General features: G+C 48.3%; 1 protein-coding gene across 1 annotated transcript; it reads left to right on the forward strand.

The window, feature by feature from the left end:
- Positions 1–397: 397 nt before the first annotated feature.
- Positions 398–1,902, forward strand: LOC119301784 (1-aminocyclopropane-1-carboxylate oxidase 1-like). Its single transcript, XM_037578763.1, has 2 exons — positions 398–637; positions 745–1,902. The coding sequence occupies exons 1-2, from the start codon at positions 524–526 to the stop codon at positions 1,588–1,590; spliced, it is 960 nt and encodes a 319-aa protein (XP_037434660.1). The 5' UTR covers positions 398–523; the 3' UTR covers positions 1,591–1,902.
- Positions 1,903–18,273: the final 16,371 nt, after the last annotated feature.

Genomic DNA, 18,273 nt, shown 5'->3' on the forward strand with positions numbered 1-18,273 from the left:
GCCAATGGCGATATGCACGTGCTTCGACGTAGTGCGTACTACCTCTGGATAACCACCGCTGTGCAACGGAAGAGCAGGATTATTAACACTGCCGTCGGGTGCCCCAGGGAGCGGCGCCGCCGCCGGGGAGCTGGAGCCAAGGTGACCAATGGGCGATACGGCGGGGCCGAATGATTGTCCGAAACGTCCGTGGTCGCTGGATCATTGCCCAAATAATTCACGACAGATCCACGATCCAGCACGCGGATATCCCACATGGCCTCGTCTCCGCCCGGTCAACCACCCCAGTTAACAATCCCCAGCACTGATACGCTCAGGTTACAGTTACGGCGCGCATCAATACGTACACTTGGGCACCTTTTGATCGGCGGCGAGCCTATAAATTCGCACCCGCCCTGCTGCATTTTCACTCACACTGACTACTCAAACGCACAGCAAGCGCTTGCAGAGAAGCCATAGAGCTGCCCGAGATCGGTTCCGGCACCAGGCGCCGCAGGCCGCAGAACAAGTTCGAGAGCTAGAAATGGCGCCGGCTTCGTCGTTCCCGATCATCGACATGGGGCTGCTGGCCGGGGAGGAGCGACCCGCGGCCATGGACCTGCTGCATGACGCATGCGAGAACTGGGGATTCTTCCAGGTGAATACGCTGGATCATGAACGAGCTGCATGAATAGTTTCGTGCCGTTCTTGTTGACTTGTACGTTGATTTTGCTTTGCTCTTGTGTGGTGCGTGCGCGCGTGCAGGTCCTGGACCACGGCATCTCGACGGAGCTGATGGACGAGGTGGAGAAGATGACCAAGGGGCACTACAAGAGGGTGCGCGAGCAGAGGTTCCTCGAGTTCGCGAGCAAGACGCTGCAGGACGGCGGCAGGGCGGCGGAGAACCTGGACTGGGAGAGCACCTTCTTCGTGCGCCACCTCCCGGAGCCCAACATCGCCGAGATACCTGACCTCGACGACGACTACCGGCGGGTGATGAAGCAGTTCGCGTCGGAGCTGGAGAGGCTGGCGGAGCGGCTGCTGGACCTGCTCTGCGAGAACCTCGGCCTCGATAAAGGGTACCTCACGCGCGCGTTCCGGGGCTCCAACGGCGCCCCCACCTTCGGCACCAAGGTCAGCAGCTACCCGCCGTGCCCGCGCCCGGACCTCGTCAAGGGCCTCCGCGCCCACACCGACGCCGGCGGCATCATCCTGCTCTTCCAGGACGACCGCGTCGGCGGGCTCCAGCTGCTCAGGGGCGGCGAGTGGGTGGACGTGCCGCCCACGCGCCACTCCATCGTGGTCAACCTGGGCGACCAGCTGGAGGTGATCACCAACGGCAGGTACAAGAGCGTGGTCCACCGCGTGGTCGCGCAGGCCGACGGCAACCGGATGTCCATCGCCTCCTTCTACAACCCGGCTGGCGACGCGGTGATCTTCCCGGCGCCGGCGCTGGTGGAGGCGGAGGCGGCGGGCGGGGCGTACCCCAGGTTCGTGTTCGAGGACTACATGAAGCTGTACGTGCGCCACAAGTTCGAGGACAAGGAGCCCAGGTTCGAGGCCTTCAAGTCCATGGACAGCCACAGCTCCAACCTCATCGCCACCGCTTAGAACCAACAACTACGTACTACGCCCTTGCTCTGCTCTCCGAACGTGGCCTCGGTCAATGGTTGAGGACGATGGCACATAGGATGCTCCAGAGTTTGTACGTACGTACGTACTAAACCACTAGCTGCTGTTTGGTGCCGAATAAACGAGCCTGCTGGCTTGTGTGCTACGCCTAGCTAGGAGGATATGTAGGAGGAGTGTTTGTCATTTTCGCTGTGTTGTGCTGCTTCCGACCAGCATGAGAGCTGTACTGTTCTGTGTCTGTTCTTATTCCCACGGGCATCGTATCGATTGTCAATTTTAATATTTACGCGCTGCCTCCTTGTGTGAGGGTACTACAGCTTCTACCACTGCGCTGGTTGGCGCGTGTGGCAGCATCACGCCAACACGACAGCATCGCGGCGAACTGAATTTTTACTTGCCTCTTTGGCGTGCGAGAAGAGACATGCCACCACTTGTGTTATTCGAGAACATTGCCAATATTTTCTGCGTCAGGCTTGCCGATCGACCGCATTATGTAGTGCAGTGTGCACAACAGTGCCGGAATTATTACTCTTCCCAGAGGTGGTCACCCCTTTTCTCGCGCTAAGAAAGCCTAGGGCCGTACTTCCGTACCCAAAAATGCTAAACTCACCGACATTTTACTTGCTTTTACGGGGCATAGCGTAATAGGACGGGCGTGGATGTACTGTTTGTAGTGCTTCCTTTCGCCGGACTTTGAGCATCTACAACGGCAACTCACAAATGCGCCCCCTCTATATTTCTCTGTGGATAGCAACCGGTCATCCCTGGCTTCTTCATGTCCGCAACCGTCCCTCACAAATCCATGCTATCCATGCAACGTGATCAACTTACTTAGATAGAAAAAAAACTTACTTAGATAGAACTTGAACATAAAAATAGCAAACATATATGTTGGGGATAACAAATTTCGTCCGGACACAAAATGTTCATCATCACCTAGGTACAATAAGCATAGACGATAGATAAACTAGAATATTTTAAATATCAAATTTCTAGTATTCTTTTGAGAAGGATGCACATTTTTCTAAATTTCAAACATTAGAACAAAGAAAAAAGAGAAAAAAAAGGAAAGTAGATAGAGCTGTAAAAGAAAACAACGGTTTAGGAACTTCTATAAGGACCCAAAACTTGTCGTTAACCTTCCAGAAGGTTCCTAAAACCGTTCGGTGCGGTCATTTCACCTTGATTTTTAATGGGCCACACTAGTCGAGCGATCGCTATAAAAACGATTGTTATCAACGATATATAGTAGTTGTGAGCATCTGCCCTCGTTTTGACTAGATCACTAATTAAGGGGCACCGCTTGCAAAGGCCACTCCACCTTTTTTAAGTGTTGACATGTGAACAAAGCATGTGCGACCTGGGTGTTTTTTCAATAGATTTGTTTTTTCATAATGTTTTGTGTCTTGAACCGTGCATCCAAATCACAAACCGTTTTTACCGTCGGATTTCTCGCGTCGATATCTTTGAAACTGAATCTCATGTTAATAGGTTTCGATGATCTTTTTCACTAAAAACCAAACAAGGGACAAAAAACCAAATACCCAAAAGGCGGAAATAAAAAAACAAGACACAAAATAACGAAACTGAAAAGGTAGGTCTAAACAAAAAAATAGCAAGAATCTGGAAGCACAATTGTGCTTTTTTCACTTCTTTTAGAAGCACATCGCATGCTTTTCTTTTTCGGAAAGCATAGTTATGCTACTCGTGGAAATAGAGACTATGCTTTTCCCTTTTCAAGGAAGCACTATTGTTCTTCTTGTGGAAACACATATTACACTTTTTCTTTTTGCGGGAAAGCACAACTGCCCTTCTGATGGAAGCACAATTGTGCTTTTCCATTTAAGTAATCACAACTGTGATCCTCGTGTAAGCACATGCTCTGTTTTTCCTTTTTCGAGAAGCACACATTATGCTTCTTAGAGAAGCACACATCGTGCTTCACGTGGAAACACATTGCTTTCTAAAAAAAATACCTGCAAAACCTTGGAAAAATCAGACAAAAACCAAAAAAGCCAAAAAAAATCTTCTAAAATCCAAAAACGCGTATATAAAAAAGAAATGCATAGGAAGCGCCCAATACGCGACACGTGGCGACAGCTTACACACTAAAGTTTACCCTTGCGACAGACCGTTAATTAGTTGCATCCTCGTTTTGAACATTGTCTTCGGATTTTCCAACTCCGCGCATAGACGACGAGCGAGCGACCACACGCGTAGCCCCCGCCTCCCCCGCTGCGTACATGTGGGCCGACGCAACTAGCTCATGTCCGGTTTTGGAAAGGTTCTAGAACCTTCCCAAACCTGTTTATTTCTTGTTATATCTTTCAGTTTTTTCTTTTTTCCTTTTTTCCTTTATCATTTCATTTTCTTATTTTTCCTTTTTCCCTTTGAAGATTTGATGAACATCTTATGAAAACCAAGAGCATTTTTTCAGATCGGTGAACATTTCTTGAAATTTGAACATTTTTTCAAATTGCAGTGAGCATTTTTGAGTTCTAGATTTGTTATTGGAATAAAAAACATATTTTTTGGCATTTTCAAGCATTTTTTAAATTCGTGAACATTTTTTGTAACTATATGAATACACAATCATTTTTTCTTGAAACCCTGAACATTTTTTGTATCCTTAAGCATTGATCATTTCCAGGACTTTTTTCAAATCATGAACATTTTTTTGAATTCACAAACATCTTTTTGAAATCTCACAACTTTTTTGAAATCCTAGATTATTTCAATAAAGGTAAAGGAAAAAGACTGAAAACGGAAAAAAGAAAAGAAAAAAAAAACAAAGTGGCTTCCCGCCCTGCTCATGGGCCAGTTTATGAGGGCACGTTCTTTTCTTGTTTCTGTCGCGCTGGTCCCGTCATCATCTTTCCATTGGCGAGATTTACTCGGAAAAAAAACCATTGGCGATATCACCAACAAAAAAAAGGAAAAGGCTGTCACGACCAGTACAGTGGGCACCAACGAGACCAAGGGCTATGACCTTGGGGCCCCAGCAAACGGCGAAACAGGCGGGTAGGAGGAGAAGAAGACGTTGACGAGTGGGCCAGGCGGCGAGTGAGAGCGTGTGTGTGAGTTGGCCTACGTGCCGGGCAAGTATATTATGAGGCGTGCGTTAGCAAGTGAAGGTATCGAGAATTATTGTAACCGAATATTCTATCGAGAAGCTGATCTTCTCTGGCCTCCTCCTTCTCCTCCCTGCTACCTACTCCTCCTTCCCCAGATCTAGATCGGACCCATTACAGTTGGTATCAGAGGTCAGCCGACCTGGAGACGGCGTACCCCCGACCGCGCTACACCACCAAGCAGGCGCTCAAGACGGCGGCGATGGAGGGGCAACTCGCGGCGTTGATCCAGTCGGTCAAGGAGGGTCGCGCCGCCAACGACGCCAAGCTGGAGGCGATCCAGCAGTCGCTGGAGCTCTGGCGACCGGCGGTCCAGAACCTGCAAGGTCAGATCGACGAGCTCCGAACTCAAGTGGGTCGGATCGCGCTGCATCCCGTTCTCGCGGATCCGGCGGCCACCGAGGAAGAGACCGCGCAGGCGTCACCGCCTGCCGCGTCGGAGCACTCAGGACCAAGTGGCCATGGCGAGATCGACGACTCCGGGGGCTTGGTTCACGGGGTGGTCACCACCCTGGTACCGCCTCCGGTCAAGGGTGCGTTACCTTCTTCCTTCTCGGCTAATCCAGTACAAGGGGATCTGGAGTTGGTTCGTGGGTCGACGAGTGAGGGGCCGCAACATCACGCCCAGCACACGTCGCTCGCGCATTGGGCTTTGCCCAAGCTTGATTTTCCACAATTCGATGGGGATAACCTGTTGGAAATATGCCCTAGAGGCAATAATAAAAGTATTATTATTATATTTCCTTGTTCATGATAATTGTCTTTTATTCATGCTATAACTGTATTATCCGGAAATCGTAATACACGTGTGAATACATAGACCACAATATGTCCCTAGTGAGCCTCTAGTTGACTAGCTCGTTGTGATCAACAGATAGTCATGGTTTCCTGGCTATGGACATTGGATGTTGTTGATAACGGGATCACATCATTAGGAGAATGATGTGATGGACAAGACCCAATCCTAAGACTAGCACAAAAGATCGAGTAGTTCATTTGCTAGAGCTTTGCCAATGTCAAGTATCTCTTCCTTTGACCATGAGATCGTGTAACTCCTGGATGCCGTAGGAGTGCCTTGGGTGTATCAAACGTCACAACGTAACTGGGTGACTATAAAGATGCACTACATGCATCTCTGAAAGTATCTATTGTTTTATGCGGATCGAGACTGGGATTTGTCACTCCGTGTAAACGGAGAGGTATCTCTGGGCCCACTCGGTAGGACATCATCATATGCGCAATGTGACCAAGGAGTTGCTCACGGGATGATGTGTTATGGAACGAGTAAAGTGACTTGCCGGTAACGAGGTTGAACAAGGTATTGGATACCGACGATCGAATCTCGGGCAAGTAAAATACCGCTAGACAAAGGGAATTGTATACGGGATCGATTGAGTCCTTGACATCGTGGTTCATCCGATGAGATCATCGTGGAACATGTGGGAGCCAACATGGGTATCCAGATCCCGCTGTTGGTTATTGACCGGAGAACGTCTCGGTCATGTCTGCATGTCTCCCGAACCCGTAGGGTCTACACACTTAAGGTTCGATGACGCTAGGGTTATAAAGGAAGCTTGTATGTGGTTACTGAATGTTGTTCGGAGTCCCGGATGAGATCCCGGACGTCACGAGGAGTTCCGGAATGGTCCGGAGGTAAAGATTTATATATAGGAAGTCCTGTTTCGGCCATCGGGACAAGTTTCGGGGTCATCGGTATTGTACCGGGACCACCGGAAGGGTCCCGGGGGGCCCACCGGGTGGGGCCACCTGCCCCGGGGGGCCACATGGGCTGTAGGGGGTGCGCCTTGGCCTACATGGGCCAAGGGCACCAGCCCCAAGAGGCCCATGCGCCTAGGGAACCCTAGAGGGAAGAGTCCTCAAGGGGGAAGGCACCTCCGAGGTGCCTTGGGGAGGATGGACTCCTCCCCCCCTCTTGGCCGCCGCACCAGATGCCATCTGGAGGCTGGCCGCCGCCCCTTGGGGTGGGAAACCCTAAAGGGGGCGCAGCCCTCCCCTTCCCCTATATATATGAGGCCTAGGGGCTGCCCATAACACGCGATTTGATCTCTCGTTGGTGCAGCCCTGCCCCTCTCCCTCCTCCTCTTCTCCCATGGTGCTTGGCGAAGCCCTGCGGGATTGCCACGCTCCTCCACCACCACCACGCCGTTATGCTGCTGTTGGATGGAGTCTTCCTCAACCTCTCCCTCTCTCCTTGCTGGATCAAGGCGTGGGAGACGTCACCGGGCTGTACGTGTGTTGAACGCGGAGGTGCCGTCCGTTCGGCACTTGATCATCGGTGATCTGAATCACGACGAGTACGACTCCATCAACCCCGTTCACTTGAACGCTTCCGCTTAGCGATCTACAAGGGTATGTAGATGCACTCTCTTTCTACTCGTTGCTGGTCTCTCCATAGATAGATCTTGGTGACACGTAGGAAAATTTTGAATTTCTGCTACGTTCCCCTACAGTGGCATCATGAGCTAGGTCTATTGCGTAGATTCTTTGCACGAGTAGAACACAAAGTAGTTGTGGGCGTTGATGTTGTTCAATATGCTTACCGTTACTAGTCCAATCTTGTTTCGACGGTATTGTGGGATGAAGCGGCCCGGACCGACCTTACACGTACTCTTACGTGAGACAGGTTCCACCGATTGACATGCACTTGGTGCATAAGGTGGCTAGCGGGTGCCAGTCTCTCCCACTTTAGTCGGAACGGATTCGATGAAAAGGGTCCTTATGAAGGGTAAATAGCAATTGGCATATCACGTTGTGGTTTTGCGTAGGTAAGAAACGTTCTTGCTAGAACCCATAGCAGCCACGTAAAACATGCAACAACAATTAGAGGACGTCTAACTTGTTTTTGCAGGGTATGCTATGTGATGTGATATGGCCAAAAGGATGTGATGAATGATATATGTGATGTATGAGATTGATCATGTTCTTGTAATAGGATTCACGACTTGCATGTCGATGAGTATGACAACCGGCAGGAGCCATAGGAGTTGTCTTTATTTTTTGTATGACCTGCGTGTCATTGAAGAACGCCATGTAACTTACTTTACTTTATTGCTAAACACGTTAGCCATAGAAGTAGAAGTAGTCGTTGGCGTGACAACTTCATGAAGACACGATGATGGAGATCATGATGATGGAGATCATGGTGTCATGCCGGTGACAAGATGATCATGGAGCCCCGAAGATGAAGATCAAAGGAGCTATATGATATTGGCCATATCATGTCACTACTCTTATTTGATTGCATGTGATGTTTATCATGTTTATACATCTTATTTGCTTAGAACGACGGTAGTAAATAAGATGATCCCTCATTAAAAATTTCAAGAAGTGTTCTCCCCTAACTATGCACCGTTGCTACAGTTCGTCGTTTCGAAGCACCACGCGATGATCGGGTGTGATAGATTCTTACGTTCACATACAACGGGTGTAAGACAGTTTTACACAGCGAAAACACTTAGGGTTAACTTGACGAGCCTAGCATGTACAGACATGGCCTCGGAACACGGAGACCGAAAGGTCGAGCATGAGTCGTATAGAAGATACGATCAACATGAAGATGTTCACCGATGATGACTAGTCCGTCTCACGTGATGATCGGACACGGCCTAGTTTGACTCGGATCATGTAATCACTTAGATGACTAGAGGGATGTCTATCTGAGTGGGAGTTCATAAGATGAACTCAATTATCCTGAACATAGTCAAAAGACCTTTTGCAAATTATGTCGTAGCTCGCGCTATAGTTCTACTGTTTAGATATGTTCCTAGAGAAAATATAGTTGAAAGTTGATAGTAGCGATTATGCGATCAGTAGAAAGCTTATGTCCTTAATGCACTGCTCAGTGTGCTGAACCCCAAACGTCGTTTGTGGATGTTTCGAACATCGAACATACACGTTTTGATAACTACGTGATAGTTCAGTTAAATGGTTTAAGTAGAGGCACCAAAGACGTTTTCGAAACGTCGCGGAACATATGAGATGTTTCGAGCGCTGAAATTAGGATTTCAGGCTCGTGCCCACGTCAAGAGGTTTGAGACCTCCGACGATTTTCTTAGCCTGCAAACTAAGGAGAGAAGCTCAATTGTTGAGCTTGTGCTCAGACTGTCTGAGTACAACAATCACTTGAATCAAGTGGGAGTTGATCTTCCAGATGAAATAGTGATAGTTTCTCCGAAGTCATTACCACCAAGCTGCTAGAGCTTCGTGATGAACTATAACATATCAGGGATAGATATGATGATCCTTGAAATATTCACGTTGTTTGACACCGCGAAAGTAGAAATCAAGAAGGAGCATCAATTGTTGATGGTTGGTGAAACCACTAGTTTCAAGAAGGGCAAGGGAACAAAGGGATACTTCATGAAACGGCAAATCAGCTGCTGCACCAATGAAGAAACCCGAGGTTGAACCCAAACCCGAGACTAAGTGCTTCTGTAATAAGGGGAACAACCACTGGAGCAGGATTACCCTAGATACTTGGTAGATGAGAAGGCTGGCAAGGTCGATAGAAGTATATTGGATATACATTATGTTAATGTGTACTTTACTAGTACTCCTAGTAGCACCAGGGTATTAGATACCGGTTCGGTTGCTAAGTGTTAGTAACTCGAAATAAAAGCTACGGAATAAATGGAGACTAGATAAAGGTGAGCTGACGATATATGTTGGAAGTGTTTCCAAGGTTGATATGATCAAGCATCGCACGCTCCCTCTACCACCGAGATTGGTGTTTGCGTTGAGCATAGACATGATTGGATTATGTCTATCGCAATACGGTTATTCATTTAAGGAGAATAATGGTTACTCTGTTTATTTGAATAATACCTTCAATGGTCTTACACTGAAAATGAATGGTTTATTGAATCCCGATCGTAGTGATACACATTTTCATGCCAAAAGATATAAGATAGTAATGATAGTACCACTTACTTGTGGCACTGCCATGTAAGTCATAATGGTATAAAACGCATGAAGAAGCTCCATGTTGATGGATCTTTGGACTCACTCATTTTTGAAAAGTTTGAGACATGCGAACCATGTCTATTGGTGTATACGCATGAAGAAACTCCATGCAGATGGATCGTTTGGACTCACTTGATTTTGAATCACTTGAGATATGCAAATCATACCACATGGGCAAGATGACTGAAAAGCCTCATTTTCAGTAAGATGGAACAAGATAGCAACTTGTTGGAAGTAACACATTTTGATGTGTGCAGTCGAATGAGTGCTGAGGCATGCAGTGAATATCATTATGTTCTTACTTCACAGATGATTCGAGTAAATGTTGAGTATATTTACTCGATGAAACACAAGTCTGAATTATTGAATGGTTCAAGTAATTTCAGAGTGAAGTAGCAGATCATTGTGACAAGAGGATAAAATGTCTATGATATGATCATAGAGATGAATATCTGAGTTACGAGTTTTGGCACACAATTAAGACATTGTGGAAATTGTTTCGCAATTAATACCGCCTGGAACACCATAATGTGATGGTGTGTCCGAACATCATAGTTGCACCCTTTTGGATATGGTGCGTACCATGATGTCTCTTATCGAATTACCACTATCGTTCATGGGTTAGGCATTAGAGACAACCACATTCACTTTAAATAGGGCACCACGTAATTCCGATGAGATGACACCGTATGAATTATGGTTTAGAGAAACCTAAGTTGTCGTTTCTTAAAAGTTTGGGGCTGCGACGCTTATATGAAAAAGTTTCAGGTTGATAAGCTCGAACCCAAAGCGGATAAAATGCATCTTCATAGGAAACCCAAAACAGTTGGGTATACCTCCTAATTCAGATCCGAAAGCAATATGGATTGTTTCTAGAATCGGGTCCTTTCTCGAGGAAAAGTTTCTCTCGAAAGAATTGAGTGGGAGGATGGTGGAGACTTGATGAGGTTATTGAACCGTCTCTTCAACTAGTGTGTGGCAGGGCACAGGAAGTTGTTCCTGTGGCACCTACACCAATTAAAGTGGAAGCTTATGATATTGATCATGAAACTTCGGATCAAGTCACTACCAAACCTCGTAGGACGACAAGGACACGTACTACTTCGGAGTGGTAAGGTGATCCTGTCTTGAAGGTCATGTTGCTAGACAACAATGAACCTACGAGCTATGGAAAAGCGATGGTGGGCCCGGATTCCGATAAATGGCTCGAGGCCATAAAATCCGAGAACGGATCCATGGACTTTGGTGGACTTGCCCGATGATCGGCAAGCCATTAAGATAAATGGATCTTTAAGAAGAAGACGGACGTGGATGGTAATGTCACCATCCATGAAGCTCGACTTGTGGCAAAAAGTTTTTCACAAGTTCAAGGAGTTGACTACGATGAGATTTTCTCATCCGTAGCGATGCTTAAGTCCGTCGGATTCATGTTAGCATTAGCTGTATTTATGAAATCTGGCAGATGGATATCAAAACGAGTTTCCTTACCAGTTTTCGTGAGGAAAGGTTGTATGTAATACAATCAGAAAGTTTTTTGTCGATCCTAAGGATGCTAAAAGGTATGCTAGCTCCAGCGATCCTTCTAAGGACTGGAGTGAGCATCTCGGAGTTGGAATGTATGCTTTGATGATGATCAAAGATTTTGGATTTATACAAAGTTTATAAGAAACTTGTATTTCCAAAGAAGTGAGTGGGAGCACTATAAAATTTCTGATGAGTATATGTTGTTGACATATTGATGATCAGAGATGATGTAGAATTTCTAGAAAGCATATAGGGTTATTTTGAAAGTGTTTTTCAATAGAAAGCCTGGATTAAGCTACTTGAACATTGAGCATCAAGATATATAAGGATAGATCAAAATGCTTAATAATACTTTCAAATGAGCACATACCTTGACATGATCTTGAAGGTGTTCAAGATGGACCAGTCAAAGAAGCAGTTCTTGCCTGAGTTGTAAGGTACGAAGTTAAGACTTAAAGCTCGACCTCGGCAGAATAGAGAGAAAGGACGAAGGTCGTCCCCTATGCTTAAGACGTAGGCTCTTCAGTATGCTATGCTGTGTGCCGCACCTGAAGTGTGCCTTGCCATGAGTCAGTCAAGGGGTACCAGAGTGATCCAAGAATGGCTCACAGGACAGCGGTCAAAGTTATCCTTAGTAACTAGTGGACTAAGGAATTTTCTCGATTATGGAGGTGGTAAAAGAGTTCGTCGTAAAGGTTACGACGATGCAAGCTTGACACCTATCCGGATAGCTCTGAGTAGAGAGACCGGATACATATAATGGAGCAATAATTTAGAATAGCTCCAAGTAGAACAGTTGTTTGGAATAGCTCCAAATAGAGCGTGGTAGCTGCATCTAGGAGATGACATAGAGATTTGTAAAGCACACACGGATCTGAAAGGTTCAGACCCGTTGACTAAAACCTCTCTCACAAGCAACATGATCATACATAAAACTCATTGAGTGTTAATCACATAGTGATGTGAACTAGACTACTGACTCTAGTAAACTCTTGGGTATTAGTCACAGGGCGATGTGACCTATGAGTGTTAATCACATGGCGATGTGAACTAGATTATTGACTCTAGTGCAAGTGGGAGACTGTTGGAAATATGCCCTAGAGGCAATAATAAAAGTATTATTATTATATTTCCTTGTTCATGATAATTGTCTTTTATTCATGCTATAACTGTATTATCCGGAAATCGTAATACACGTGTGAATACATAGACCACAATATGTCCCTAGTGAGCCTCTAGTTGACTAGCTCGTTGTGATCAACAGATAGTCATGGTTTCCTGGCTATGGACATTGGATGTTGTTGATAACGGGATCACATCATTAGGAGAATGATGTGATGGACAAGACCCAATCCTAAGACTAGCACAAAAGATCGAGTAGTTCATTTGCTAGAGCTTTGCCAATGTCAAGTATCTCTTCCTTTGACCATGAGATCGTGTAACTCCTGGATGCCGTAGGAGTGCCTTGGGTGTATCAAACGTCACAACGTAACTGGGTGACTATAAAGATGCACTACATGCATCTCTGAAAGTATCTATTGTTTTATGCGGATCGAGACTGGGATTTGTCACTCCGTGTAAACGGAGAGGTATCTCTGGGCCCACTCGGTAGGACATCATCATATGCGCAATGTGACCAAGGAGTTGCTCACGGGATGATGTGTTATGGAACGAGTAAAGTGACTTGCCGGTAACGAGGTTGAACAAGGTATTGGATACCGACGATCGAATCTCGGGCAAGTAAAATACCGCTAGACAAAGGGAATTGTATACGGGATCGATTGAGTCCTTGACATCGTGGTTCATCCGATGAGATCATCGTGGAACATGTGGGAGCCAACATGGGTATCCAGATCCCGCTGTTGGTTATTGACCGGAGAACGTCTCGGTCATGTCTGCATGTCTCCCGAACCCGTAGGGTCTACACACTTAAGGTTCGATGACGCTAGGGTTATAAAGGAAGCTTGTATGTGGTTACTGAATGTTGTTCGGAGTCCCGGATGAGATCCCGGACGTCACGAGGAGTTCCGGAATGGTCCGGAGGTAAAGATTTATATATAGGAAGTCCTGTTTCGGCCATCGGGACAAGTTTCGGGGTCATCGGTACTGTACCGGGACCACCGGAAGGGTCCCGGGGGCCCACCGGGTGGGGCCACCTGCCCCGGGGGGCCACATGGGCTGTAGGGGGTGCGCCTTGGCCTACATGGGCCAAGGGAACCAGCCCCAAGAGGCCCATGCGCAAGGAAACTTGGAGAGGGAAGAGTCCTAAAGGGGGAAGGCACCTCCGAGGTGCCTTGGGGAGGATGGACTCCTCCCCATCCTTAGCCGCACCCCTTCCTTGGAGGAGGGGGCAAGGCTGCGCCCTCCCCCTCTCCCTTGGCCCTATATATAGTGGGGAAAAGGAGGAGCAATCATACCTAAGGCCTTTGGTTGCCTCCCTCTCCCTCCCGTGACACATCTCCTCTCCCGTAGGTGCTCGGCGAAGCCCTGCGGGATTGCCACGCTCCTCCATCACCACCGCACCGTTGTGCTGCTGCTGGATGGAGTCTTCCTCAACCTCTCCCTCTCCCCTTGCTGGATCAAGGCATGGGAGACGTCACCGGGCTGTACGTGTGTTGAACGCGGAGGTGATGTCCGTTCGGCACTAGGATCATCGGTGATCTGAATCACGACGAGTACGACTCCATCAACCCCGTTCACTTGAACGCTTCCGCTTAGCGATCTACAAGGGTATGTAGATGCAAACTCTCCTCTCTCTTTCTACTCGTTGCTGGTCTCTCCATAGATAGATCTTGGTGATACGCGTAGGAAAATTTTGAATTTCTGCTACGTTCCCCAACATAACCCTCAATTCTGGAAAACTAAGTGCGAGAAGTATTTTGATGTCTATGGAGTCAGTAAGGATGTGTGGGTGCGGGTGGCGACCCTGCACTTCACGGGTAACGCTGCTAGATGGCTGCAATTGTATGAGTCGGGGATGAAAAACATAGAGTGGGAAGGGCTGTGTGCTTCACTCTGTAGCAAATTCGGACGCGACCAATATCAGGCGCAACTCCGTCAATTTGCTCAGTTATCACAGACGGGTTCGGTGTCGGATTACATGACACAGTTTGAGGAGTTGATGCATCATCTGCTAGCTCACAATCCTGGGTTTGATCCACTGTATTTTACTACCAAGTTCTTAGATGGGTTGCGTTCAGATGTTCAATCTGGTGTAGTTTTGCACCGTCTGGAAGACCTCGATGCTGCCTATTCCTTGTCTCTGTTACAGGAGGAGCTGTTGGAAGGACAACCACGACGCGATTATCGGCGACAGGAGCAGTCGCCGGCGCGGGGCCAGCCACGTCTGGTTCTGGCGCCACCGCCCCAGAGAGCCTTGTTGCCTGCGCCACTAGCAGCAGCAGAAGATCGTCGGGGGTTGGATGGAGCCCGGGGGGCGGAACGACGGCCTGAACAACCACCGGCTCGTGGCGAGGATCGAGTTGCAGCATTGAGAAACTATCGCAGAGCCCGGGGGCTTTGTTTCAAGTGCGGGGAAAGATGGGGGCAAGGCCACCAATGCGCCCCCACTATTCAACTGCACATTGTCGAGGAACTGCTGGAACTGTTGCAGGAAGAAGAAGCTGAGTGCCAAGAGCAAAACCCTGAACCTGAGGAAGAGCAGCTGATGTCTATATCTAAACTGGCCACCACAGGGCAGATGACACCGAGGACGGTACGACTGCTGGGTCACATTGATGAACAAGAGGTGCTGATATTGGTGGACTCGGGGAGCTCGCATAGCTTTATCAGTGAGGCAATTGCGGGCAAGTTTCCAGATCGTGTTCGGGCAATGGCTCCGGTGTCAGTCAAGATAGCAGATGGGGGACTGCTCTCGTGTTCAGGTTACATTCCCCAGTGCAAATGGGAGGTGCAAGGACAGGAATTCTCCACGGACTTGCGGGTGCTATCCTTAGGCTGTTATGACATGGTGATAGGTATGGATTGGCTTGAGAGCTGTGGACCTATGATGGTGGATTGGGTGTGCAAGACACTGACATTTCAGCACGAGGGGGATACAGTGTTGCTGCAAGGGCTATGTCCGAAGATGCAACAACCAGCCTAGATTTCCCTATCCCAGTTGGAAGAAATGGAACGAAATGACTCTATTGTGCATGTGGTGTTGCTTTACACGAGTGAAGTCGAGGACCAGCAACAAATTCCTTCCTCCCTCCAAGCAGTGCTCGACCGATCCCCGCAAGTGTTTGAGGAACCATCAGAATTACCACCGAGGAATCCGTGGGATCACGCGATTCCGTTGATGCCAGGGACCAAACCAGTAAATATACGGCCATATCGTTACACCCCAGAGCAGAAGAACGAGATTGAAAAGCAGGTGGAGGAAATGTTGCAAATGGGATTGATCGTTCCAAGTACCAGTCCCTTCTCTTCTCCGGTGCTCCTGGTCAAGAAAAAAGATATGACATGGCATTTCTGTGTGGATTTTCACCATCTGAACACGATTATAGTGAAGTCCAGCTATCCTATGCCAGTCATTGATGAGCTGCTCGATGAGCTCGCAGGATCACGTTGGTTTTCCAAGCTAGATTTGCAAGCGGGGTACCACCAAATCTGGCTAGTGCCTAAAGATGAACACAAAACAGTGTTCAAGACGCATCAAGGGCATTTCCAATTCCGTGTGCTTCCATACGGAGTGACAGGGGGCCCTCCCACTTTCCAAGGAGGGATGAACAAGGTCCTGGCCCCACTCCTGCGACATGGTGTATTGGTGTTCATGGATGACATCTTAGTGCATTCGGTGACCGTGGAGGAGCATGCACAACTTTTGGAGCAAGTTCTGTGCCGACTGGATCAACATAAATTGTACGCGAAACGATCCAAGTGCACGTTTGCACAGCCGAAGATCCATTACTTGGGGCACGTGATTAGTCAAGAAGGGGTAGCCACCGGCGACAGCAAAGTACAAGCAGTCCAGGAATGGCCAGTTCCAGAAACAGTCAAGGAATTACGAGGGTTTTTGGGTCTTGCCGGTTACTATCGCAAGTTCGTCAGAAACTTTGGGGTGCTAAGCAAACCGCTCACTGATTTGCTACACAAAGGTGTTGTTTTCGTGTGGACACCGACGACAGATGCTGCGTTTGGTGCACTCAAGAAAGCACTCATGGAAGCACCAGTGCTCGCATTGCCAGATTTTACCAAAACATTCGTGGTGGAGACGGATGCGAGCGCACTAGGGATAGGGGCTGTGCTAATGCACGATTTTCACCCGATTGCATACCTGAGCAAGGCGTTGGCACCCAGGAACATGGGACTCTCAGCTTATGAGAAAGAGTGCCTGACGCTGCTGCTGGCAATTGATCATTGGCGCCCGTACTTGCAGCATGCTGAATTCGTCGTCAGGACGGATCAAAAGAGTCTTTTGCACCTTACGGACCAGCGGCTTAATACCCCAATTCAGCAACGTGCCTTCACTAAGTTAGTGGGACTGTAGTTCACAATCCAGTACAAAGCTGGGATGCTGAACCGAGCTGCAGATGCCTTGTCTCGTCGGACCCACGTGGAAGAACCATCCCTGTCAGCGCTGTCAGTGTGCAAACCAGCATGGTTGTAAGCAGTTCGCTCCGGCTATCACGAGGATCAAGCGACCAAAGACCTTCTCCCGCATGGCAGTCAATCCTGACAGTGAGCCAGACTACAAACTTGTCAATGGCATTCTTTGGTTCAAAGGGCGTGTGTGGATTGGGGCCGACACAGAGACTCAAATGCACATTGTGCGAGCATTGCATGCCAGCGCAGTGGGGGGACATTCAGGGTTTCATGCAACATACAACAGAGTGAAGTGCTTGTTCGCTTGGAAAGGATTGAAACAGCAAGTCAAGCAGTTTGTGCAACAGTGTATGACCTGTTAGCAAGCAAAAACAGAGCGCATCTCACCGGCTGGGCTATTACAGCCACTTCCCATTCCTCGGTGACCGTGGGCAGTGATATCCTTGGATTTCATTGAAGGACTGCCCAAGTCTAGGGGCTACAACACCATCTTGGTCGTGGTCGACAAATTCTCGAAGTATGCTCACTTTATCCCGCTTGCCCACCCCTTCACAGCGCTGGATGTGGCAAAAGTGTTCATGCAAGAGATCTACAAACTGCATGGACTACCACTGGGGATCATTTCAGATCGGGACCGGATCTTTACAAGTCAGGTATGGCAAGAGCTGTTCAGATTGTGCCGCACGGAGTTGAACATGAGTTCATCATATCACCCACAGACGGATGGGCAGACAGAGCGGGTGAATCAGTGTTTGGAAACATACCTGCGTTGCTCGGTGCACTCATGCCCGGGGAATTGGGCGCGATGGCTAGCTCTTGCAGAATACTGGTATAATACTTGCTTTCACTCGGCTCTGGGACGTACTCCATTCGAGGTGATCTATGGACACTTGCCCAGGGAGTTTGGCATCTCGCAGGTGGATGAGAGCACCGTTTCGGATCTGGCAGCCTGGCTACAAGAGCGGGAGGTTCTTATGGAGCACTTACAGCAACAACTTAAGAAAGCACAAGATAGGATGAAAGCCCAGGCGAACAAGCACCCACGGATCGTTCATTCGCTGGGGAGACAAGGTGCTGCTCAAACTCCAGCCCTTCATTCAGACTTCGGTAGCCAAGCGTCCATTCCAAAAGCTTGCGTTCCGGTACTACGGACCCTTCATGATCCAGGCCAAGATTGGTGCGGCAGCATACCGTTTGAACCTGCCAGCCACCAGCAAGATCCATCCGGTGGTGCATGTTTCCTTGCTGAAACGAGCATTGGGAGCCACAGTTCCGGTAAGTGCTGCACTACCACCGACTAACGTTGTCCTGCAGGCGGAACACGTGCCCACACGCATCCTGGACTGGAAGGGCGTCCAGAAGCTCGGCAAACATCAAACACGAGTGCTGGTGCAATGGGATGGCTTACCGTTGTCATTAGCAACATGGGAGGACCAGGATCAGTTGCAGAAGGTGTTTCCCGCTACGCCGCCTTGGG

Source organism: Triticum dicoccoides, chromosome 5A, assembly GCF_002162155.2.
Source record: "Triticum dicoccoides isolate Atlit2015 ecotype Zavitan chromosome 5A, WEW_v2.0, whole genome shotgun sequence".
Taxonomy (NCBI): domain Eukaryota; kingdom Viridiplantae; phylum Streptophyta; class Magnoliopsida; order Poales; family Poaceae; genus Triticum; species Triticum dicoccoides.